At 40.8% G+C, this 24,785-nt stretch overlaps 2 protein-coding genes across 3 annotated transcripts; both read left to right on the top strand.

The window, feature by feature from the left end:
• Positions 1-3,141: 3,141 nt before the first annotated feature.
• Positions 3,142-9,849, top strand: LOC310928919 (nuclear factor 7, brain-like; the record flags this gene model as incomplete). Its single annotated transcript, XM_083891586.1, has 6 exons — positions 3,142-3,681; positions 5,315-5,410; positions 7,041-7,274; positions 7,423-7,445; positions 8,509-8,624; positions 9,284-9,849. Exons 1-6 carry the CDS (start codon positions 3,160-3,162, stop codon positions 9,847-9,849), a joined length of 1,557 nt encoding a protein of 518 aa, XP_083747712.1. The 5' UTR covers positions 3,142-3,159.
• Positions 9,850-13,155: 3,306 nt separating this feature from the next.
• Positions 13,156-24,005, top strand: cabp2b (calcium binding protein 2b; the record flags this gene model as incomplete). Of its 2 annotated transcripts, XM_083891205.1 has the most annotated exons (7): positions 13,156-13,239; positions 13,654-13,944; positions 22,525-22,555; positions 22,665-22,799; positions 23,446-23,555; positions 23,649-23,796; positions 23,892-24,005. In XM_083891205.1, 7 exons carry the CDS (start codon positions 13,156-13,158, stop codon positions 23,915-23,917), a joined length of 825 nt encoding a protein of 274 aa, XP_083747331.1. In that variant the 3' UTR covers positions 23,918-24,005. The 2 variants fall into 2 exon arrangements, with proteins under 2 accessions (XP_083747331.1, XP_083747332.1); XM_083891206.1 differs by lacking the exons at positions 13,156-13,239; positions 13,654-13,944 and adding an exon at positions 20,426-20,467.
• Between the last annotated feature and the right edge of the window lie 780 nt (positions 24,006-24,785).

Genomic DNA, 24,785 nt, shown 5'->3' with positions numbered 1-24,785 from the left:
AATCGAGGCACTTGGAGAAGTCATTGCCGACCTCTCCAAAGACCACTCCGCCAAACCAGGGTAGGAGAAGAAACAGAGCTCCTGTGGAGAACTGCAGCAGCTTCCTTTGAAACATCCTGCACGACGATGTAAAACAAGCAGACTGACTGTGTGTGTAAGACTTCCTCTCTGAAGAAGCTCCAACGTCAGTTAGACCTTTGATTCCTTTGTGTCCACTCAGCGTCTGAAGCATGGGTACTTGTAAGCTGTCACATAATGTTTCCTCTTATATGTCCTGCCAGCAGGAACCATGTGGGTGACAAGTGTTTTAACCCACTCCCAACTTCCCCACTGGACGTCTAACCTTCCTGGAAATGATGGGTTTGTACTTTCTTTTTCGCCCCATGTCAGCTGAGGAAGAGAAGATCTCTTTTAACGGCTTTTAAGAAGATGCACAATCAGGATCAGGTTGGAAGAACCAGGATGTAGGGTTCTTGATGCTTGCAATATAGTTGTCCTTTAACTAAACTAAAACAGTTCTGCCCTGGAACATCTGCAGGAGCGGTTTCGTGATGATAGCCTGAAAAATACTGGCTATCATTTCTCCGTCATTTTCCTCTGAGCAGTTTTCATTTTCTTTTCTCTCACAGTGAGCTCTGTCATTTCTAACTTCATTCATTCTGGGAACTAGAAAAATTGCATTCTGCACTTCTGTTATTTCACAACTTTACATACCATAATGCCTGTGGCCTATTTTCGTCGAATGCATGCTTTGAACATTTGTGGGAAATCCCATTTCCCTGCCATTTTTAAGAACCAAAGTGATGTCAAATGGCAAATAAAGGCCATACTTATACAGTAAGTATTGGTGAACAATTTTCAATAAATATCTCATTTCAATTATTCTGACAGGAAATGCGATTTGATCAGGAAACAAAAACTGTCTGACTCTGGAAGTTTATCTTTCAGTTGTGGTTGGTGGACTGTAACATCATGGCCATCTAGTGTGCACTGAGAGGTATGACGCGCGTGAGAAACCGCTGTCAGGCGTGTGAGTCATAATGCTGTCATTTACAGTCATCAGCTATGAGATGTAACCAGCGAATAATGAGGAATTACCACAGTTCTTTGTGTTTCCACGTAACAAAGTGTGCAGTTTAGCAGTGACATGTTCTGTGTCAGCAAGTTCTCCTTAATCTTCTCATTAGTATTCTTATTCTTCCTGGTTTTGTGTAAGTGACTCAGAGGCTGAAGGGTGTGCACTTTGGAATTCTTAAAGCCAACAAAATACACAACTAACTAGGGAAGTGACGCCGTGACACAAACATCAAATAAGAATAAATGAGTAAAAAGCCAACAGAGGTGTGAGGGAAAGGTGCTTCGTCAGTGGCACCAGCTTGTGATTAGTTATTCAAAAATGGGTTTTTAAGTTACACCATTAAAATAACAGAAATAAGTAGTGAAGATGACTGAAACTATAACACAGTGTTTCACAATGATTAATTACAAAAAATAAAAACCCACGGCAAAAAATTCTAAAATTTAAATTCAAGAGGCCACCAAATATTGAACAAATGCACTAAATTAATATTATGTACAGTAACATATATATGTGTGTGTAAATATATAAACACACCTGTTTATATATACACAAACATATACGCCCGTGCATACAGTATATAATTGTATATACAATGTGCTCTCATTTATAATAGTATATTCAAACTTTTCTTCTTATTTATGATGATGAAAAATACTAATTTTAATTACATAAATAACAAGTTATATATTTTTTAATAGAAATTAACACATCACACATCACACAATCACAGACAGGGGAGGCTTTGTGTTTCTCTGAGTGTCATCGTAGCTTTACTTTGTGTTTATGAAAATAACTGAATTTACAAAAGGGACTAACTAACTATGATGTTAGTTATTAGCAAAAAAGTGATTTATTTCTAATCGATTGGGGGGCCACATACGGCCCCCCACTTAATATCATGTTATAATGAAAACATGGCCCACGACTTCACCGTCTTTTAAACACAGTGTGTAGCTGAGGCACAGCTGCCAGCAAGGTGATGGAAAATAATATGTTTGCTAGCAATGTTTTTTATAACAGTAAGACATTTGGTCATTATTATCCCATTATTAAATGTTTCATATACAACATTCAATTACATATATAAATACTGTTGTTAGGGCCTGAGCCATGAATGGCAGTGGCCGAAACGGCTCCTGGCACAAATTTCAATTACAGTTGTCCACATTATTATTTATGTAATTTAAAGTAAATGTCTGTTTTTGATATTAATACATTAATGTTGCATTATAAATAGTATTATTAAGTATGTGGGATCATGATGATTTTTTTCCCACTTTTTGTACTCTAGGCCAACCCCATCTTGACCACAATAGATGCGCATTGGCCCCCAGGTCATTTGAGTTTGAGACCCCTGATGTAGAAGATGACTTAAATTGATTTCACTCATAATTTCGTTATCTAGTAATAATCTCTCATTCAGTACTTGCAGAGACCACACGGGGGCAGAGTAGTGGCCAAGATCCGTGGAAAAACAGAGGATTGGTGAGTTTTGACTGATGCTTTGTCTCTAAGATAAGGAAGGATAAGGAAGTTTATTAAGATTAGATTAGACGTTATTGATGCCACACCAGAGATTACTAGAGAACTATCATTATATTTTTAATGATGCCTAAACGTGGGCTTTGATAAACTGAGACACTTTACTTGTAATTTTTGCTAATTTCCACTTGAAAGGATCAAAGACTTCTATAAGGTTACGTGTGAACTTTTAAACTGCCAACAGTAAAATGTCAACAGTATTGCAGTAGCAGAGGATATTTAAAAAAAGAGACCTTATTTTCATACTTTATCAGCAGAAACGTTCACGTTAAAGTATTTTTTCTGTCTAAAAGTCAGAGTTCGGCTACAGGCAAACAAAAAGCCGTGCGCCCTGACGCGTTCACCGCCTCGGCTGCCGGTTGCTACATGCCCTGCCTCTCTTCCGTAAAACACATCTGCTCAGTCAGACTCAAACCACTCCCTCACAGTCTCTCTGTGTGAACGGAAGAGCAGTCCAGTCTTCACTTGTCACAGAGTTCCCAGCAGAACATTAGTCTCTTTCTCTCTCTCTCTCAGGACTATGCGCTCTGCCGAGAATGGCGGAGTCCAGCGCGCTTGACGAACTTCAGTCGGAGCTCACCTGCCCGGTGTGTTTGGAGCTCTTCCGTGACCCGGTGATCCTCGAGTGCGGGCATCACTTCTGCCAGGTGTGCATCGTGCAGTGCTGGGAGGCCAAGGCTGACGAGCAGTCGAGTTGCCCCAAGTGTCGAAAGTCGTGCGCTCGCAGACTGCGGCCCAACTCGCTTCTGTGCAACGTCGTGGACAGTGTGCGCAAAGCCCGCTCCATGGACTCCACCGCCGCCCTATCCGGACTGTACCCGGAACATGCGCTGGAGGAGCCGCCGGAGGAGCGGGAGCCCGGCTCCAGCATGAGCAGCGTGACCTCGTCCATCGGGCTGTGGCCGCGCCTGAGCATGGACATGTGTGAGGAGCATGAGGAGAAGCTGAAGCTCTACTGCGAGGACGACCAGCTGCCCATCTGCCTGGTGTGCGGGATGTCCCGGGACCACAAGACACACAATGTCATCCCCATCAACGAGGCCTTTGAAAACTACAAGGTAACTTAGAGAGAAAGAGGCCTTCAGCCTTTATACTGTGGTGTCTTCTGTTTCATAGATGTGCAGCTCCAAGTGTCTCACAGGAGTCTGTTTGTTTACCTTCAAAATCTATGTCACTGCGGTAAATCTTCTACATTCTTATGTTTTATAGGCCTACTCATTGAGATTCTAGGAAGAAATACTGTCGGCTCACATGACATTTTAGTGAATTATTGCATACTTTTAATTGATAAATGATGCTATTGGCTACTTATATTAATAACATATGAAATTAGAAAAAGGTTCTTTCAAAAAGGGACCTCCTATTTTGAGCATAATAATAATAATAATTGTAGTTTTAACACTCCTTTATTTTGACAGATTTTGAACCTATTATTTGATTTCTAGTGTAACTTTTCTTTTTGTAAACCCTAACATTAAAGGACAGCTTTACTGTTTTATAGTTTTAAAGCCACCACACTCTAACGCATTGGACGAGACATTATAAAATACAATTTTACAATCAAAGAACAATCGAAAGAAAATAATTAAACTGCAGCCTTTCCGGGTTAGTCATGTCACTTCATCCCTGTTGAACGACAGCAGCTGCTCAGATGTTAACAGACAGGTCTTTGTGTCTGTGTGACATGAAATCGTTGTCGAGTGCAGAGCGGCTGCCTGTTTTCCACAGCAGCCTTTGGGGCTCTGTGTGTTTTGCAGGAATTCAGCAGGCCAGTGTGAGGCCGACTTCACCCTACACTTTTAAACCTGCACAGCTGAGCATCAGCAGCAGCAGCAGTCTGGAAGTGAGGCCTCAGTGTCATTTCACCACGTGTCCTTTCTGGTGAATTCCCTTTTATTCTGAGTTTATGGGTCAGAGTCTTCACGATCATATGACTCCCATTAAAGATGTTGTTGAGAGAGACGCACCAATCAGATTAACTCTTCCTTTAATCTAGTTTGTTTGGCTCACTGCTTTAACCCTTAGAACCCGGAGCGTTTAGGCTGTTTTTTTTTCCATTGCTATGTTAAAACGTATATATACAGAGGCTGTATATGCAGAATGTGCACTATAGAGTGTCTTTTATCCTTATTTTCAGCACAATCAATAGGCAAACTGGTGATTTTTTTATTCCATTATCACCAACTATGTAATCACACCTGGGCAAAAAGTACTCAAATGTCAAATACGTCGCATTTCAAAGTTTGTTTGGCTCGTTTTTTATGAGCAAAAATAAAATAAAAACGGTGTATTTTGTGACTTCTGCACAAGTATCGTATCACATATAAAATCAATCCAGCCTGATGATGTGACCTATAAACACACACCCCCAGGATGTCCATATAAGGAGTTGTGTATTCTTACTGCAAATTTGCACCTGTGGCACAGAAACACTGTCTAACTAACAACCATTTTAATCATCATCATGACGTTCTCAAATGTCTTTTTTTTGCCCACAAACCAAAATGATCACTTTTAATGATTTCTTTGTTTTATGGAGCAAAGAAATCTAAAGAAGCTAAAACAATCAGAAATCTTTTTTTAATCGTGAAAATTATTAGATTAATAATTTCAGCTTTACACACGAGCACTAAGGGTTAACAATGTTTTTCATGTGATTGTTGTTTTTTCTCCTCTTCTTCTCACCAACAGGATAAACTGTCTGTCGCTTTGGAAAGAGTTCAGCTCCAGACAGAGGAGGCCACGCTCTTCCAAAAACACACAAACGACAAGATCCTTCTTATTAAGGTAGTAACGAAGGCTGTTTGTGTGTCTTTGTTAAGAAAGAAAGAACTTTTCTCAGCAGACATAAACCTTATGTGTGTGTGTTGAATATAGAACCAGTATAGCGAGGCGTCATTCACCTGCATTCCTCCACCTTTACCTCTCCGACAGTGAACGGTGACAGATGACTAGGTCTTGTTTGCGTCTGGCGGTGACGCAACAGCTCGTTTAGTCAGCGTCAGTCGACAAACGTGGTGATTCTCATGTTTATCTAACAAAAGCACAGGCCCGGTCCCCGAGGGGTGTGTCATGGGATGTGTGTCTTTTTTATCTTCATGTATTCCACACACTCACACACACACAGGTTTGTGCAGCTATTCTTCTTAAACTAACTCACTTAATGCCTAACCATCACCATAAGTCCTTAATTTAAATTAGAACCGAAATCTTGGTCTCTATGAGGACAACAAGGTCCTGACGAGGTCAGTGTTTGTGCCTGAAAATGTCCTATCCACAAAGAGACGAGAACACAGATGTGGTACCAAGACTATATTCTGTTTGACATTATCTCTCTCCCCGTCAGTGTGTTTATCATGTTTGTGTGTGTGTGTTAATCTGAGATATGAGCTCAGTGTTTCAGCAGCAGCAAATAACAGGTCTGTGCTCACTGCATTTTTCTGTGTTTCTGCATGAATGTGCTCGTCTCTCTCTGTCTCTCTGTCTCTCTGTCTCTCCGTCTGTCTGTCCCTCTGTGTGCATATGTTTTTGTGTCATTGACCCAGTTTTTAATGTGCACACTCACTCATTTTCACTTCTCCATGGCACTGTCACTATGACAGGATGTGGCTCAGCAAGGTCGAGAGGAAGTTCCTCAGTTTCTTTTCCTGCAAATCACACTCTCTCGCTCCCTCTGCGTGTTTCTGTGTTTGCATAAAAAAACACATGCAGTTAGTTGCTACATCCAGAGAAAAGGCACTTTATAAAGTAATAATTATAGTCATGATTGATTTAAAACTAGAGAAAGCATCCAGAAAAAACACAAACATCTGCCCAAAGTGACAATACAATGTTTTTAAATTAACAATTGCATCCAGATCACTACCAAAACCTGCTGCTCACAAACAAACATGACCAAAAACATAAACTTAGTTTAAAAAAAGTAAAGACAAACAACAGTTACTGCCATTGCAATCATTAATCCATTCCACATGAGGGCTGCTGGTGTCAATCCCAAGGTGGCGTACACCCTGGACAGGTCACCAGCCAGGTTCTGTATGGCCCTGAACCTGAACCTACAGTCAATTATAGAGTGACCAATTAACCTCTGCATGTTTTTGGACTGTGGGAGGAAGCCTGAGTACCCGGACAAACATACACATACGTGCAAACTCCATGCAAAAAGGAGCTAACCACTGAACCAACCGCATGTCCCACTGTTACAAACAGCCAGTGCGAAATGTTGAAAGAGCAGACTTCAGAGAACACTCTCATTGAACGCACCCATGAATGCTTTTAATAATTTTCCTTGTAGTTACTTGGTAAAATTTGGATTTACTCTTTGTTTACTTCTGTCTTCCTACTTAACTGTAATTGAAGCATCCAAGTCAAAGAAAGGCCTGGGTGCTAAAACAAAGCCTTCCTCCTTGTGTTGCAGGAGCGAGCAGCAGATCTGGAGGAGCTGGTCTCTGCAGAGTTTAGCTGCTTGAGGGAGTTCCTGCAGCAGGAGGAGGAGCGCATCAAGGAGAAACTGCAGAAGCAGAAAGAGGAGAAACTCAACCAGCTGGAGGAGGCGCTCACTCAGGCGACTGAGCAAATCAGCCAGCTGGAAATTACAGCGGACCAGCTTCGCCTCAAACTGAGGGAGGAAGAAAACCCGGAGCAACTCAAGGTAAGGGGGAAAACAGGAGGAGGAGTTGATCTAATCGTTGTACACATTCTGACATGGACAAACTAGCAATAATGAAGTTTTGATATAACCGGCTTTAAATGTGTATTATTATTTTGTAACATGCGTGTTATGATCTGCTCTTCTCTAGGGAATCAAAGATTTCATCGGAGGGTGAGTACCATATTATCTTTTTCATTTTTCTGAGTAAGCTTTTGCAATGATCTCTCTCATGCAATTGAAACAGGATGACTGTGGTTTTCGTGACTAATGTGTGTCACACATTGTTGTGCCATTTTGTCATGCATTGCGAGCTGCAAGAAACTCTTTTATGACAAAATGTGAAAGAGGAGAGTTTCACAGTTTAAACACTTTATTGACAAACACTGATAGTAAAGGCCACACCCCTTCAGTGCACTTACACCTTCTACAACTCCATCGTCTCTATTTGAGAGTTAGACAAAAGGTATGAAGTATGTTGCAATATGCAACTTTACCTGGAGATGCCACCAAAGTTCACACTGCAGTGTAGTTAGTGTGACGCAGGGAATAAATGTGCAAATTCAGGGTTAAATGAACACTGCTTTCTGATTGGTCGGGGTGGACTGAGTCACAGACGGATCACATTTCCAGTGTGCTGAAAATGAGATTGGGTCGGTGACGAGGTGTGGGCAGGTCTCCAAAGTACTTTAACGCCTGTGATCACGTGCTGATAAGAGCGATAAGCTGAAACTCGCCAAACGTGTCTGTGAGTAAATCATGGGGCTGAAAATCAGGCAGCTTTGACAGGAGTCTGGTCTTTGTAGTCTGGTCCTCTTTTAAATTAAGATTGTTGTTTAGAATTTAGTGGCATCTAGTGGTGAGGTTTCAGACTGCAGCCTCTTCCTTCACATCACTAGTTGGAGAACTTTTGGTGACTTTAATGAATATAAAAAAAAAATGCCCCAAGGCTTCTGTAAAGCACAACAGAACAATAAATGTTCCAACAACAAAAATCTAACTATTTTTATTATTTTTTTGCTGATACTCTAATGAAAACAATATTCCTACACACTGGTCAATGAAGAAATCTCAGTGATAGCACACATGATTTAGTGTTATGCTTGCTTGACACTTGGGGAAAAAAACAACACAATTTTCTCAAAAGCAGCCTCACGTAGTTGCATGCAAAAAGCATTTCTTTCCTTTTTGAAATTAATCAGATTTTTGTTCTTCCTCTCTCTCTCTCTCTTTGAAGGGCTGAAAGCTTGTTTGAGCACCCTCCAGAGGTGGGCATTGATCTGCAGTCCGCAGAGTTTCTGGGACCTCTGCAGTACAGAGCCTGGAGGAAAATGAACTCCATTTTAAAACCAGGTACGCACACACACACACGCACACATTAAACCAAACAGTGACGTATTGTCTTTCTTTTCCATGAATTTGGGGAACTTTGAAAAGATTAGAAGTAATGTGTCATAAGTATTTAAAAAAGTGGTAGGGTGAGTTGCCTTTTAACTGCAAGGTTATGGGTTAAATTCCTGGCTCGCTTAGTCTATATGTGTCCTTGAGCAAGACACTTAACCCCATGTTGCAGCAGGTATGAACGATGGGTTTATGGCAAAACTATAGCTATAGTAACAAAGTATTTGTACTTCGTTACATTGTGACGCTGGTCACGATACAAGCCCTCCCCAGACAAATCCAGACTAGAAACAATGTTGCCTTCATTTTGCTGAAAAATAGTGACGTTTTAAAAGATAGAACATATATATGATCTCAAATGTCATTACATACATATACCACTGTAACACAAGACAGAGGGACTGGATTAAATGATTCTCTGGAGTTTTGTATCTTGACGCAGTATATCATTTATATTTCATCTGTATTCTTGTACCTGACGCTCTTATCGAGCTCACCTTACACTAATTGAGAGCAGCGTCGTGTCACTTGCTATCTTGTTGAAGGGTCACGGTCACGGAGTCTTTTTCATTGTTAATCTCCTCTAACACATCTTTAATTCTCACCTTCAGCAGTCACAGCAGTGAAACTGAACCCGGACACGGCCTACCCCTGCCTGTGGGTGTCCCAGTGTCGCACCACTGTCCAGGTGGGCAGAATCCAGCCCAACCTGCCCAACAACCCGGAACGCTTCACGCGCTACAACATCGTCCTGGGCTCTGAAGCCTACTCTTCTGGCAGACACTACTGGGAGGTGGAGGTCGGCTCCAAGACTGCGTGGGGTCTGGGTGTGGCGAGAGCCTCCGTCAACCGGAAGGAGGAAATCAGCCTGTGCCCAGAAGACGGGTTCTGGACCCTTGTGCTGAGGGCAAACGCAGACGGCACCAGCGAGTACGAAGCCTGCACCGACGCAGAAGACAGCTTGTTATATCCCTCGAAATCTCCCAGGAGGGTGGGGGTCTATCTGGACTACGGCCGTGGCGAAGTGGCATTTTACGACGCGGGAGACACAAGCCACCTCTTTACCTTCTACAACGCCAACTTCAAAGAGCCAGTTTTCCCGTACTTTAATCCCTGGCCGATCATCAACGGATACAACCAGGAGGCTCTCACCATAGTGACGCCATACTGGGGATAGAAGTGAAAATCAAACTTCAATCAACTGAAATCAGACTCATTCGAGAGCTTTCAAACATCTGCCAAAAACAACAACAGTGAATTTGTGCAACACCATGCAGAATATTGTGGTCAGCCCACTTCTCCTGATTGTGTACTAACGCACCAAATGTGAATTATTCCTCCTCCCAGAGAAATGTGCCTTTTCCTCATTTATAAGTAATGTGGGCTAAAAAATAAAAAGTGGGATATGTTTCCTTCTTTTGATGAAACTATATATACTGTTATGAACATGTTTTTGCATAATGATGTCGTATTGGAATGAACAGAGTTTGGCGATTTGTGCGACGAGAGAAATACCAAGCATTATAGGTTTTTGGCTCCTCTCGTGGGATTTGTTGGCAATAAGAAATGTTTAGAATGAAAAGAATTTGTACTGAAATTGAATTAATTATACAGGCATAGACATGATTTATTAATAATTAAATCAAAGACTACTGGTAGAATATTGGGGGGAAACGATTATTATCATGATTATTATGAATATCTTACTGCATGTTTTATCTAACAAAAATGCCAACTCTGTATATTGTTGTTGTTTTATCTCGCTGTTGTAATGACGTGCACATTTAAAGCAATGATGTATATAATAGCAGATTTGAAACAAGGAAGCTTTTCCACAGATATTTCTCACCATTACATTTATAAGTCCAACACTACAACTCTTAAAGATGTAACATGCTTTCTCTCTGGGGTTTATTATATATATATCTTTTGCATTCACTGGGGATAATACTATATTTCATTTAATAAATGAAATAATTCAAGGTGTTGTTGGTACTTTTGATTCCAGTAGATGGCGCCCAGAACTAACTTTGGACGCAGCATCACTAGTAGCTACATACAGCTTTTCTCATACAAACTAATATGTATTTTATTTATTTCAAAGTGGGTCACATTTATATTTGTGGTTTATTTCAAGGTCGGCCTACATGGACCAGTTTTTTTCCTTCCTTCATTAGTTCTTAAGAGTTCCTTTAATATATTGACTCATTTGTTCCAGATTAAATATTAGTTCTAAATGTTTCCAAAAAATGAACATCCTCTGGCAAATTTGAGCTACATTCATTCAACACAGACAAAATGGCTTGACACTAATAAAAAAAAAGCAATGGCACAAAATGTCCCTCAGAACTCTAAAGGGTAAAAACAGCAGCAGATCTTAAATTACATAAATGCAACAAACTATAGTTCAAATCTATATATAAAACTTAGTACATTATTGTCATCATCATTCATTCCATGGGTCAAATAGGTTTTATTTTTTTGTAATTAATATATCAAACAACATTGATAAAAAGGGTAAATATACAGCACTTTAAGCCACACACACAGGACAGACACAATACTACTCTCCTGGTACTGCCTTGAACATGAGCTTTATATATTAGGTTCTAAAGCCGTAGCCGTGTCTTATAATCAGTTGATTAACTGTTGCTTGGCCAGTTTAATGACAGTTTGGTGTCTATAGCGGTCATGGATACTCACACCCCGGCGTTTCCTAAGTCACAGAGCAGTTCAACAACGAGGAGTAAGTTTCTCGACCAGATGAGCGGTTTGGAAATCTGTGACTATACTATTACAGAACAAATAAGTAATGAGAATTAGTCTGGCCCAAATAAAAGTGTCACCTGCCTATATGTCAAGCAGAGAGACAGCCCAGTGTCCGCTGAACCTGCCTCCTTCCCTTTACTGCCCTGATCTGTAATTAGATATAATTGCAGGCTGATCAACATGCGGTAACACAATCCTTCACTTCTACGTTACTGTTCAATGGCCACTCCTGTCATCCAGCCACGTCCTTCATCAGTTTTAGCCAGTGTCTAGGTGAAAGACGGAGGACATTTATTCATTTTTCTTCTCATCTTGTCCATTAGTCCCTCATCGCTCCACTCTTAGATGACTCATCTCTTCCCGACAATAACACAAACCCTATTTTTAACCCTCAGTGTCCACAAAAGAGTTTGTCTCTCATCCCTCTGATCAATAATCAATGAGGAGAGCGGGGCCTAAGAATGACAGAGGGGATTGAGCGACAGTGTTGAATAGAATAATAAAGAGAAGTTGTAACCCTGAAACCCTGACAGGAGGACACAGGATAATCAGGATTTCAGCTTAAAAGAGAAAGGTGTGATGTGGACTAACAGGATTCAGAGAGCGAGACGGTGAGGAATATTTCAAAGGTTGAGCATAAGGGCAGAAGTTTTATCAGCTCAAAGCCGACAAGCCGACATTTCATTTATAGAAGGAGTGTTTCCATGCTCGTTTGGACATTTCATGTCTAAAAATAAAGTGTTCACCTGTGTCTGTGTGCAGCCATGCCTGCTGGATCAGATTATGCATACAGGATGACACACAGGTGATGTATGGCTACACAGAAAAAGCCTTTCTTTTCATGATTACACGTGTTTGTTGTATCCCTCTTGTGTCGCTGAACAAAAACCTGACATGTGGGCACATATGAAAGAAATCCAATTTGTCTGAGAACAAAGGCTTGGACTATAACAAGGCAGAGGACAGAGGACTGATCTACTGAGAGAGGGATAAGAAGAGGAAGCACTGAGTTCAAGAAAGAGGCGATGGGTTTTAAACATTTTGGTGTGGATGATGAAATAGACCGGATGATAAGAAAAGGTGGTTAAAAAAGGCAACAGGAGGAGTGCTCATCTGTGATGAAGGGAAATCGGTGGAAAGGGGGGAGGAAGAGAAGGAGAGGGAGAGGTCGATGTGTTACAGGTAGATAACGCGAGCGAGGTAAAGATCAGCAGGTATAGAGTGTCACGTAAAGGACCAAGTGATAGCGAGCGAGGGCAGAGGTGCGGGAACTCAATCCCAGAGCCAAGACGACAGCCGATGTTAAAAACCACATCACCTGCACTCGGCCCCGGAGAGAGATAAGGACGTGAGCGACGACGCAGCACCGAGGGGGGAAAACCTCCTGTCAGGACACAACGGAGCAAGGAAGAACTAGAAAAACCTTTCAACCATTTTGGCCAGAAGTTAATTAATTCATGAATTGACTTTTATTTTCTTTTTTCTCTCTCTCTCTTTTCACCTGGAACAAAGAAAAGTCAACAACTACAACAGAAGAAGAAGAGACATTTGAAGCAACATTTTGAGAGGAACTGACAAAATCTAACAACATCCATAGAATTTAAGTGCATAAAAGAAAAAGGCACAGCGACTGCTGAGGAGAGGAGAGCCGCGGGAAGAGAGGGTGAGGGAGGGGGAGTGAGAGAGAGCTTGTGTACGCGACTGTGACGCCGAGATGTTCATGCTCATTCGAGAGCCGTCCGCCGCAGGAGGCGGGAGTCAGATGATGAACTCTGCACCAGAGAGGAGCGCAAAACAGGTGTGTGTGTGTGTGTGTGTGTGTGTGTGTGTGTCTTCATATGTTAATATAGAGACAGGATTTACATAATTGTGTGTATGTGCGCAAAGTATTAATATATATCAATGTCCTATGTTTCATGTGTGTATTTTAATAAAAGATAAACGAAATTACCTTTAACATGAGTAAATGTTTGTTCCACTAAACTCTGTTCAAAACTGTGGTGTTAGAGATGTTTAAACCTATAATTTAGTCTCATATAAAAATGATAAAACTGCACAAATGTTAGTTTGAAAATGCCAAAATAAATCCACCCTTTAATTGAATACATCTGATCTTCTCAACACCACACTGTGCATCAAACATTGATTGATGTTGATATACGAGATTGAACACTATCCACCGTCTCACACACACACACACACACTCCCTCAGGTGCAAGCCGCCATCAAGAAGAAAATGGAGAAGCAGAGGAAGCAAGCCAACAAGCAGGGAGGGAAGAACGGAAACACTGCTACTCCTCAGCCCTCTCGGCATCAGTCCAGTCGCATCGCCAAAATAATGGCCATGACCGAGCCGCAGGAGAGGAGAGAGGAGCTCGAGGACAGAGAGGACCTGGAGGAGAAGCTGGAGCAGATGATGGAGGGACGACAGAGGAGAGAGGAGAAAGAGGAGGAGGCAGAGCCCATCGACCTCCTGCCCATAGTGGACTCTGTGTTTGGCCAGGTAAGAAACACCTGTATCTCTATATATAGCTCTATAACCACTGCGTGTGTTCTTGGACATCGTTGTGAGGACCAAAAATCTTATGAACAATATAGGGTTAGCGGGATATTTTGGGAAAGAGAAGACATTTTGGCTCATCCTGGTGCTCCATCACCCCTTTTGGGGGGGTTAAGGCATTTTTTGGGGGAGGTTAAGGCATTTTCTTTATTACGTCTTTGCAACCTTTTCCGGCTTAAACTCTGATAAGGGTTAAGATATGACTTTTGGTTATGGTAATGTATTAACTGGTTATGGTTAAGGTAAGGGATTGTTTTTTGTTAAAATGTCCAGACGAATGTAATTCAACCCACAGGAACCTGAACTTGCAAATGGACGGTTGCGTAACCTGTGAAGCCATCGCCTGCAACCAGGCACCACACTCACATGTGCTGTGCATTATTGTCTATTTTCCTCTAAATGGAAACAGAAATTACAAACCTGACACCGCGTTATTTTGAAGAAGACCTGAAACTATGACTGAGAGCATTAAAATATTACAATATTTACTCAAATCAAGTGGGAAGTAGGCTCATATTCCCATAGAATGCTACTAAAAACAGAGTTAGTCAGACAGACATAATAAGGTATTTTGGTTGTTTCGACCACTTCCTGTGGTCAGAACGTCACATGACATGACCACGTTCTGATGAAGACCAGTGGTCCAAACATGTCATGTCTGTGTGACTGAACGGAACTTAAGCCCAGCATAATCTTGTTTTGGTGTTAGCTTCATTAAAAGCAAGTGAAAGAGTTAGATTATTTTTACATAAAGTGTATTTTCCTAATGAACAGGTGCACAAAAAAGCTGTGTGTGTGCATGCGTGCGTGCGTGTGTGTCTCGACTGAAACTCTAAGCCTCCAGATCAAATTTAAAGCCTGGCTGTGCTCCACTGTACTCATCAATCCTACCCTGACATTTGATAACCACCATCTCAACTCACGTCTATAAAGAAAGACGTGAAGCTAAATTGACAAGACAAACATTCACCATTTTTACCTCAAACTGACAACTTCTTCGAGAAAAACATCAGGACGTGCACGGCACCAGAGCTAATGCTAAGGATGTGGATAGAGAGCGTGTGATTGTGCAGATTTAAGCTCCTTAACTTTTGGAAACATTAAGTGTAATCCGTAACAGATACACCCATAGTCGGCCAGGGATCTGCTCAACACCCTATCTGTACAGCCATCGTATCAGCGCTGTATCGAATCTCATCCCATCATTAACATCAGTAAGCAGCGGCACACGGTGTGGCACGGTAGGATGCACCATCATCTGTCATGCTGTGTGTGTATGAAAGAGGTTATACACAGGTCATAACCTCATGCACCTCCTTCTGATGAGCCACTGTGGATGTTGTTGTTTTTTGAGTCACATCCACCTGATCATATTATAAACTCTGACGGCAGCGATGATGATGAGAGAGGCTGCACAAGTTAGATACAGGGAGATCAATATTTATATATAGACAAAATATGTGTGATGTCAATGATGATGCATGTGAGCCAAATATAAGAGAGGACAGCTGAATGGGTGGGAGAGTGAGCTGAGTCAAGAGCATTGACATCCCGCAGGGTCTCCCTTTGACAAGCGCTGCACGCATAGCATCATGACGCTCGTGGCTAACGCATAGATGTATAATAAAATGCTGTTTTATTAGGTATTTATATAGGTACAAAGGACACACGGTGGCAGGAGAAGGAGAAGCATCTCATGTGGTCTGATTTATGTGTGTTTAGAGATGATCTACTGTTGCCTTTCTATCATTCATCATCTATCAGGATGAGAGAACTGCAGCTCTCTGGATGTTTTCTCTTTTTTTTTACCATTCTCTGTAAACCAAAGAGATGAATGTGTGTGAAAAATCCAGTCGATCATCACTTTCTGGCATCAATCACCACTTAAATCACCATCATTATACGTTTCTAGATAGATCAACTTGTTGTCATGTACTATGTGCATGTTATTGTTCCATATTGGTACATTTACAGTTGAATCAAATATTTAACTTCAGTCTTTTAATAGCCGTTTATACCTTCTTCATATTTCTTCTACATTTCTATGTTCTATTCTTCTATATTTGCATTTTGGCTCATATTTTTCTAGATTTTAGGGGTTGTACGCAAAAGAAATATTGTATAATCTTTCTCTATTTCTTTCATCATCTATCGATGCTTCTGATTGGCTCAATAGAGACATGCATTAACCACTTAATTGGTGTACCTAATAAAGTGGGCAGACAGAGTGAAAATGTGGAGAATCTCAGTCTATACACAGACTAAACTGAGCTGAAAGACATCAGATGCCACCATTAAAACATACTGTGATCGTCTTAAAAAATCTGATGTATTTCTACCTAAAAAAGTATAATAAAAGAACTAATATTGTCTCCCTCCTTCCTTCCACACTCCATCTATCTTTCCTCTTCTAATCTTCCTCTGACTGACAACTCTTGTCACTGAACACCCGCTGCTGTACAGCACATAGCAAATGACAGAATCATATTACTGCACCGTCACTCACACACTCAAACACACACAAACACACTCACTGTGTGTGTGAGAACATTAAACTCCTGCTGCCAGTGTGACTGTTATTCAACACTGATACCTGAGACAATTAATTTGGGGGTAACTAAAACCAGTAACACAAGCTTATTTGTGTGCATGTGTGTGTGTGTATATGTGTGTGCGTGACATTTGCCTAATTAATTGAAACCATCAGAAAGACAGAGACAGTGAACTTGGTAATGGATCACTCTGATGGTATTGGTTGTATTATTGTTTATTCATGCAGTCGCCAGTGTCAGATTGGATGAAAACATAAACGTTGTGGAGCGGACAAAGACACTTAGTTGTTACATAAGAGCTTAGATAATAGCTGATAAAGTGGTTTGTGATTGATGACGGACTGAGAAGTTTCTAGATTTATGGTCTTTGCTGGCAAAGATGTGGAGCGGAAATATACTGGTGGTCTCTTTATTGGGCACACCACAGTGCAATACACAACCAAACTGCTTTGCTATGTAAAGTACTATGCGAAGTACTTGCTTTCAAACTTTAGAAAATTACACTGGGTTTGTTATTCTTGGGATAATCATTTGACTCTTTTACTTGGAGTTTTACTTGTGCAAATTCACACTCAGTGCGTACAAAGGTTCTGCTAAAAACAGCGTTTGTATCAAGACTGTTTCAGGTCTTCATTAAACCCAGTTTGTCTGGTAAACTTGTCCTAAAGTGGCCTCTGGTGGTCTTTGCTGCTTAGTGCAACACACAACACTCTTTGACATCATCATCTAAATCCACATTTAACTCACATCAAATATGTAATTAAAATAGTAAAAAAAAACTTATTTTAAAAGGCCCTGAACAATCCAGTGACACCACTCCTTGTTTTTGTTTCAGGGCAAAAGGTAAAGACAGATCACAAGAAACAACCTGTATCTGCACCGAACATCACTGATAAAAGATAGTGAAGGTGGCATTTCCGTGTCAGGTGGAAACAAACATGTCTCTAAATAAATGATACGTGTTGCTACATTACTGTGAACAACGATAGAGGGGTGTGAATCACAGGATACAATACGCTACAATACATGATACATAGTCCATGATACCGATAATATCACGATTCTGCGATAATCAATATATTGCAAGACAATCATATAGCGATACATGACGATATCTGAGCTACGCCAGGCAAGTGAAACTGGCAGCGACTGTTTACTTTAGAGCACCCTCATTTGTTAATTAAGATATCGATATTTGCTCTGGCATAACCCTTATCCCATTGCACGAATAAAGGACATAGATATTTCACCAAATAGATCATTTAACCCACCCCTGTTTTTTCGGCCTCTCCCTTTAGGGGTCGTTGCAGTGGATCATCTGCCTCCATCTTGCCTGATATCTCTTGTGTCTCCTTTAGAGAGAGCACACACACACACACACACAAGCTGTGCTCTCCATACTAGTGTACTTTAGAAAGCAAAATGCCAGATCTTCTTTTGGAGGGATTTGCTGACAGATGCTTTGACTGAGCTCAGCAGAAGACTTACACTACTCTACTCTCATATAACCTCAACTTGTGATGTTTAACGTCGTCAGTATTTTAGATGAGGCCAATCTTCCTGTGGCATATGTGAATTCAGCGTGAATTGAACTTGACCTGAACATGACCTGGTGCTCTGGGTCTCACGGTGCTCCACCGAAGCATCACAGCTCATTTGTGGAGCTTTCTTTAGAAGATCGTGGACTACCAATCATTTACTGTGGAAAATACTTAAAATCCTGGCTCAGAGGACAAAAAAAATGCATATTTACAAAACTTTAAATGAATCAGAAACTGATTCAGACTTGTGTGTTTGACCTCCATGCACTTATATGTTGAAAAGTGGATTCCAAAATTAAGAAAATTGAGTTCTCATTACATTTGTTTTAAACGTCATGTGACGAGAATTTTGTTCTCCAGATGAAAATTTCTATCAGTGTTTTCAGCTTATTTTAGTATTTTCTTGAGTTTAACAAGGCCTGTAAAATGCTAAGCAGTTTTAACAAAACCAGCTGAAAGACGAATTGCTAATATCATGATTGCTAATTCGTGAATTGCTAATATCCGGCACTGAGCCAGTACCGGAGCTTCAACAATTCGGTCTGTTGTTCAAATCCACAAAGACAAACTACTAATAACTGACTCCATAAAATACAAACACACAAAAATATGCCACATTATGTCGTACTATGACATCATAACATGACATAATTTACCAAACTCCGACGTCATAACTTCATAATTGAAGTAGTAAAGCTGGACAATAAGTGCTAACAGTATTTAGCTAGCTTATTTGTTAGCAAAACTTAATTTTTAATTATCTGACATTTTATTGTGATAATTATCGATATCGAATATTGAAAATGATCTCCCAGCACCAACACTATGACGTCATAACGGCAGAAAACTAATGGCTGCTTACCGCAGAGGTCTGCGTCACTCTTCATTTGTCGTCTTCGTCTTCATCGTCAAACAAAAGCACTGAGCCCAGTATGATTGAGCGCGAGGCAATCAGCTAATCACGTGACAGGTGTTGGCCACACCTCCTCATCAAAGATCCTGTAATGTTTGGGAAGAAGGCTCACTCTGAACACATTTGAGGCGTTTGTGGATGTTGAGGATTTCATTTCTTGCATAATTAAATATACAGGTGAATTATATGTGATTTATGAAATAAAACACATTTTATTTGTTAAAAAATACACTAATGCATTTTGTGTCCTGAGATAGAAAAAATGTAGTGACATAAAATTATGACTTTAAACTAATTCCCTGCCAACTTTCTCTCGCAAATATTTTAAATTTGACGAGGTTTGGAATAATCAGTAATGGTAGGGTTGGAGCACTGGTAGATTATCTTTATGTCACTATGGTGGATTTGACATTTTAATAGATAATTTACAGCTTAGAATAATCAGAATCATGCTAAAACTGAGATGATGATGATGCTTCAGGGTTTTGTCATGGTGACACCTTCATTGCCATAAAAACATTTCTAGGGGACATACTTTGGTTATTTTGTGTAATATTTCTCCTCATTACACACAGATATTTACATTAATAACTACTGGATTTTGTCCTAGCTTCAATAGTGCCATCACTAACAACTATATTTCCACTATTATTACTGTAAATGTACAACTACATCACAACATACCACCAATATAACTGTGTACTGTGTATAACTCTACTCAAATATATGACCCCAAAGTACTGAGACCATATACTTCATGTACAAACTGTGAAGTTCATGGAGTTGTAGTTTCTGTGGTTTTGGACCTCAACGTGAGGTCAGATTTAGTTTCTCCTTTTTACATCTCCTCTCTTTTCTTTCCTTTTCATCAACCCTTTAATCTAAAACAGTCGGGATTAGGCCCACAGCACTGAAACTCCTCATACTGTAGATGAAGTCATTTGAACGCTGTTGGGACATGCAAATGAGACGCAGAGGGAGGGGCGAGAGCGAGTGAGAGGAAAGCTGGGATTAAAAAGTGATGATGATGATGATGAGCGTGAGGAGACCAGTGGAAGTGGTGTTCCACGCAGCAAAGGCACGAATCAAAGGAGTTTCTTTGTTCCATTTCTGCTGCTGACAGTGGACGTTTGGACTCGGTCTGCAGAGATGGACGCAGTCTTTCTTCTCCTGAACTGCTCGAGCATGGGTTAGAGCTGCTTTTCATGTCTGTGTGTGGTGTCAGCAGATGGGATGAGAAGATTCAGGCAAGGAGAACCTCAGAGATGTTCACTTCTGACTCCTGAGCTGGGCGTCTGAGAGCAAAGCAGATGGGAACAAGTGGAAGAAGAAGAAGAAAAAAGACAAATAAGAAGAGGAAAAAGTGTATGAAAGTGAGAGAGGGAGGGAAGAGGAGAGGCAGTTGTTGAGGTTTGGTGATGGGCAACTGCACCAAACCATCTATGAAAGATAAACAGAAGGTAAGAGCGCTTCATCTCTGCTTTGTTAGACTAAATATCCAACATTTTTTAGTCTTATTTCATACTTTGACTGTTAGTTTAATCAATTCGATATCTTGCTTTTGAGCCTCCTTCAATGGCAGGTGCCTCAGAGTAAGTTCTTCCTGTAATAGTATTATGTTATTAGTCCAGAGCAGAATTACCTGAGTGAGCGCTACAGCTGCAGCTGCATGGACAGCGATCAACGCTGAGATCAAGACGCTTCCTCACAGTGAGGATAATATATGATGAGAGTGGATTGCCCTCAAATAATAAGCAGCTTATGTAACGCGGCCTCCCGCTGCACATTCAATCTAATGTTTGCATGACTAGAAATCAAAGGGTCCTTAAAAGGATTTGTATTTTAGGTGAAGGCATTAGCTGTAGAGGCAGTGAGTTGCTGGGTTAACACTTTGGTCTGTCTCTAAAGGGGGGAATGGAGGGGCGTCTTCGGGGTAAGGTGGGCACAGTGGGCCAGCAGAGTCCAGAGCCAGAGCAGGAGGAGGAGGAGGATGAGGACGTGGAGGATAAGCCGCCGTACAAGGAATCTTTTGGTGCTCTGGTGAAGAACTGCAACATGCTGCACAACATTGTGGGCCCGGCCTGCATCTTCCTTAAACAGGGCTTTTATCAGACACTCGTATGTAACAACAAAAAAAGGAAAAAGTGTGCACACTTAAACGTTGTGCAACTTTTTTTCCCCATTCATTTTCATCCTCTCATCATCATCCCCCCCAACCTCCCCCCCTCACCCCCCCCCAGCCTGGGTCACACGATCAAATCTCCTGGTTGATCGTTCAGCTCCGATGGAAAACTATTGAGTGACCCTGATGAGATGAAGTCAAGGTGATGTGGAGGACAAACGCTGAGCCTGGAAATCTGGTTCACACAGTTGACATGTTGGTTTGCTGCAGACTTCCTCGGTAACAACGTTGGCACTGGATATAAAGGACTAGAAGTAGTCTTGTGGTTTCCTTCTGAAGCTAACCTGAAAACAGTTCGAACTCCTCAAGTCTTTTTCTTGAGGAGTTAATTGTCTCAGTCACTAGTTTCTGGTCTTCATCAGTAGAACATTTAGTCAATAAAACTGATGTCGTCCATTAAGTGCCTGCATGTTTGCATGTCATGTCTTTTACTGGGAATAGATTATTATGATGTTGTAAAGTCACACTTGTTAAGAGGCCGTCTGTTTAATTTGACAAAAGGATTTTGTCAGAGTAACCAAAGTAAATGGACTGATCTCAGAGGATTTGCCCTGTATTTCCTCTCTCTCTCTCTCTCTCTCTCTCTAAAACTCTTATCCTAACTGTGGGCAGATTCACGAGCGCGTGTGTGGGAGCAGGATTGCGTGCAGCGTTGTGTGCATCTGTGACACGTAGAGGAAATGTGCGTCTGAACACGGGACACATGTGTTCCGAGGTTATCTTTACCGAAATCTCCCACATCTCCTAATCTCTGCATGTTTTCTGCCTGGCAACCACCCACAAATAATCTGGTTACCACGTGGTGTTTCATGTGAATTGTCAAACATATATATTGTGGAATGCAATTTAATCCATTGCAGATTTATTATTCCCTTTATTATTATCCCTGACTGTAATGTGGTAAATTTTAAAGCTATTTTCTTATGTATTTATTTGTTTTAGAAAAGCGATATTGCACATGAATGAACACCAACAAACACATGAAAATGTTAAAGTGACAATTGCACCTTGTTCATTTGAATTTAAATATCCCTATTTAGTATTCAAATGTAAATATACAGACGCTATTTTAGTTAGAGTTGGTCACAACTCATGTTGCTACATTGCGTATCTTCCAAACAACGTCACGTGACTGAATGAGTGAGAAGTGTGACGTAACCATAGCAACAGCAAGCAAGAGCATCACTAATCACACGTTGTCAGTGGAAAAACATACGCTGTGAATAGTCCACACTCACAGGTGTAATAACAAACATCTCCCGCTCATTATTCATTATTTCTGGTGGGTTTTCTGTCCAGTGAAAAGCTAATGTGTGAAACTTCTTCCTCTAACAGGACAGAGAGCTGAGACCAGAGGAGATTGATGGTGAGATGATTCATCTACACAGCACACACAGTGTGTGGCTCTGCTTCATGGAGACTCTCAGTGAGATCTGCTGACTCACGTGTATCGTGTTTTTGTTTGTTTTTTTCAGAGCTCCGTGAGGCATTTGTGGAGTTCGATAAGAATAAAAAAGGATACATCTATGTCAGAGACCTGGGCGAGTGCATGAGGACCATGGGCTACATGCCCACAGAGATGGAGCTCATCGAGCTGAGTCAGCAGATCGGTGAGCGAGGAACAGTCGCTCCAAAACAATAGCTGAAACAGAGCGGAAGAAACCAGAAGCACAACCACAACCAGAGCAAGAATAGAATAGAATAGAATAGAATAGAATAGAATAGAATAACATTAGTTGCAAAAAATATATGGAATTTATTTTGTAAACTGGTTAATATTACTTGTTTGTATCTTGCAGTATCTTGTGTTTTTTTTTACTGCTATAATCTGCCACTTTATGAGGTACAACTGTCTCTGGGAATACCACATACTGTATTTTAAGTTCATAAGTAAAAAACACAGCAGCAAAGTGACACAACATGGTGTAGTTCTTAGAGTATCTCAGAAACTGCTGATCTACTGGGATTCAAACACACAACTATCTGTAGGTGGTCTGAAAAAGACCCCGAAATGTCCAGTGAGCGACACTTCTCTCTGGTTTGAAATGATAGAAAGACAACAGCAATTCAAGTCACCACAAAGGTTTGCAGAAGACCATCTCTGAATATACAAAAACGTCAAACATGGCCTACAGCAGCAGAGGACCACACTGGGAGCAACTCCTGCCACTTTACCAAGTGTCGAGTGTACCTAATAAAGTGGCTGCTGAGCGTATGTAAATGTGACTAACCCGACGCTCCTTGTGTGACCTGTAGGTGCAGGTAAAATAGATTTTGAAGACTTTGTGGAGCTGATGGGACCCAAGATGCTGGAAGAGACAGCTGACATGATTGGAGTCAAAGAACTACGTGATGCCTTCAAAGAGGTCAGGATCTACTGTACACACACACGTTTTTCTGGAGTCAAACACGATCCCTGAGACGGTGTAAAAACAACGACCCGACCTCTCTGTGTTCAGTTTGACTCCAACGGAGACGGTCAGATCAGTTTGACCGAGCTGCGTGAGGCCATGAAGAAGCTGATGGGAGAGCAGGTGACCAACAGGGAGATCAACGAGATCCTCCGAGACGTCGACCTCAACGGGGACGGTCTGGTGGACTTTGAGGGTATTAAGGAATTCTCTTTGCTTTTCTGAGATCCTTTCATTCTCATCTTTGTCGTCCCTCTCACTCCTCTCTCTCTCTCTCTCTTGTGTTTTCAGAGTTTGTGCGAATGATGTCCCGCTGACGTCACACGGACACGTGAAGGTTCTTCAACTGCTCTGAAGAAGAGAGCATGCGTCTAAAGTTATATTTTTTATATAAAATAGTAGAAAATAGAATAAATAATAAAGGTGCAAGACAAATATAAAGTATTATAGAAGCTGTGAAACATATCAGAAACTTCGTAGACAACATTTATGAGTTTTGTGTGTTTATCAGATGTATTTTTATAAATAGAATTATTATTAAGAGTAAAACATCTTGTTTGTAAAACTGTAAAGCTTTTTTCTATTATTAAAGAAATGTACAAAAGTCGAGTGAATGTGTGAAAATGAATATTGTACTTTTGTTAAATTAGAGTATAAGTAACACTGCATCTTTACAGAGACGCTAGAGACTCTAGTGTATACGGCTAATGGTCTCTTAGCCTTGTTCATTCACTCATCTTCATCTACCATTAAATAGTTTTCACATCAAACTGAATTAAACATCAGCAGACATTTAAACCATTCATTTTTAACGTATAAAAATACTGCAAATGCTTTTAAATGTGAAACCCTGTTGTGAAGAGAGCGGCATCAGTTGAATCATATAAATCAATCATTGATGGATGAAGCTCTGTGTTTATAACCTTCACTCATTATTCATGTGTTCTTTATGTTTTAATCATTAGTTCCTGCAACAGAAATAGGAAAAATAAATGAATATTTATAGGGATATCATTTCATTAAATCAATCAGAAATGGCAGACTTCGCCCCATTCACGCAACAAGCCTCTGGCGGCCTCTGCTGGTCATATTGGTTAATGCAAGTGTGGAAACACAGACAGGCAGACACACGGAGCGACTAAAAACATAATGAACATATGATATTGGCAGGAAAATGTTTAGGAA

Source organism: Microchirus variegatus, assembly GCF_963457635.1.
Source record: "Microchirus variegatus genome assembly, chromosome: 6".
Lineage (NCBI taxonomy): Eukaryota > Metazoa > Chordata > Actinopteri > Pleuronectiformes > Soleidae > Microchirus > Microchirus variegatus.
The sequence above is the reverse complement of the archived record's forward strand: the minus strand, read 5'-3'. Positions and strand labels throughout refer to the sequence as shown.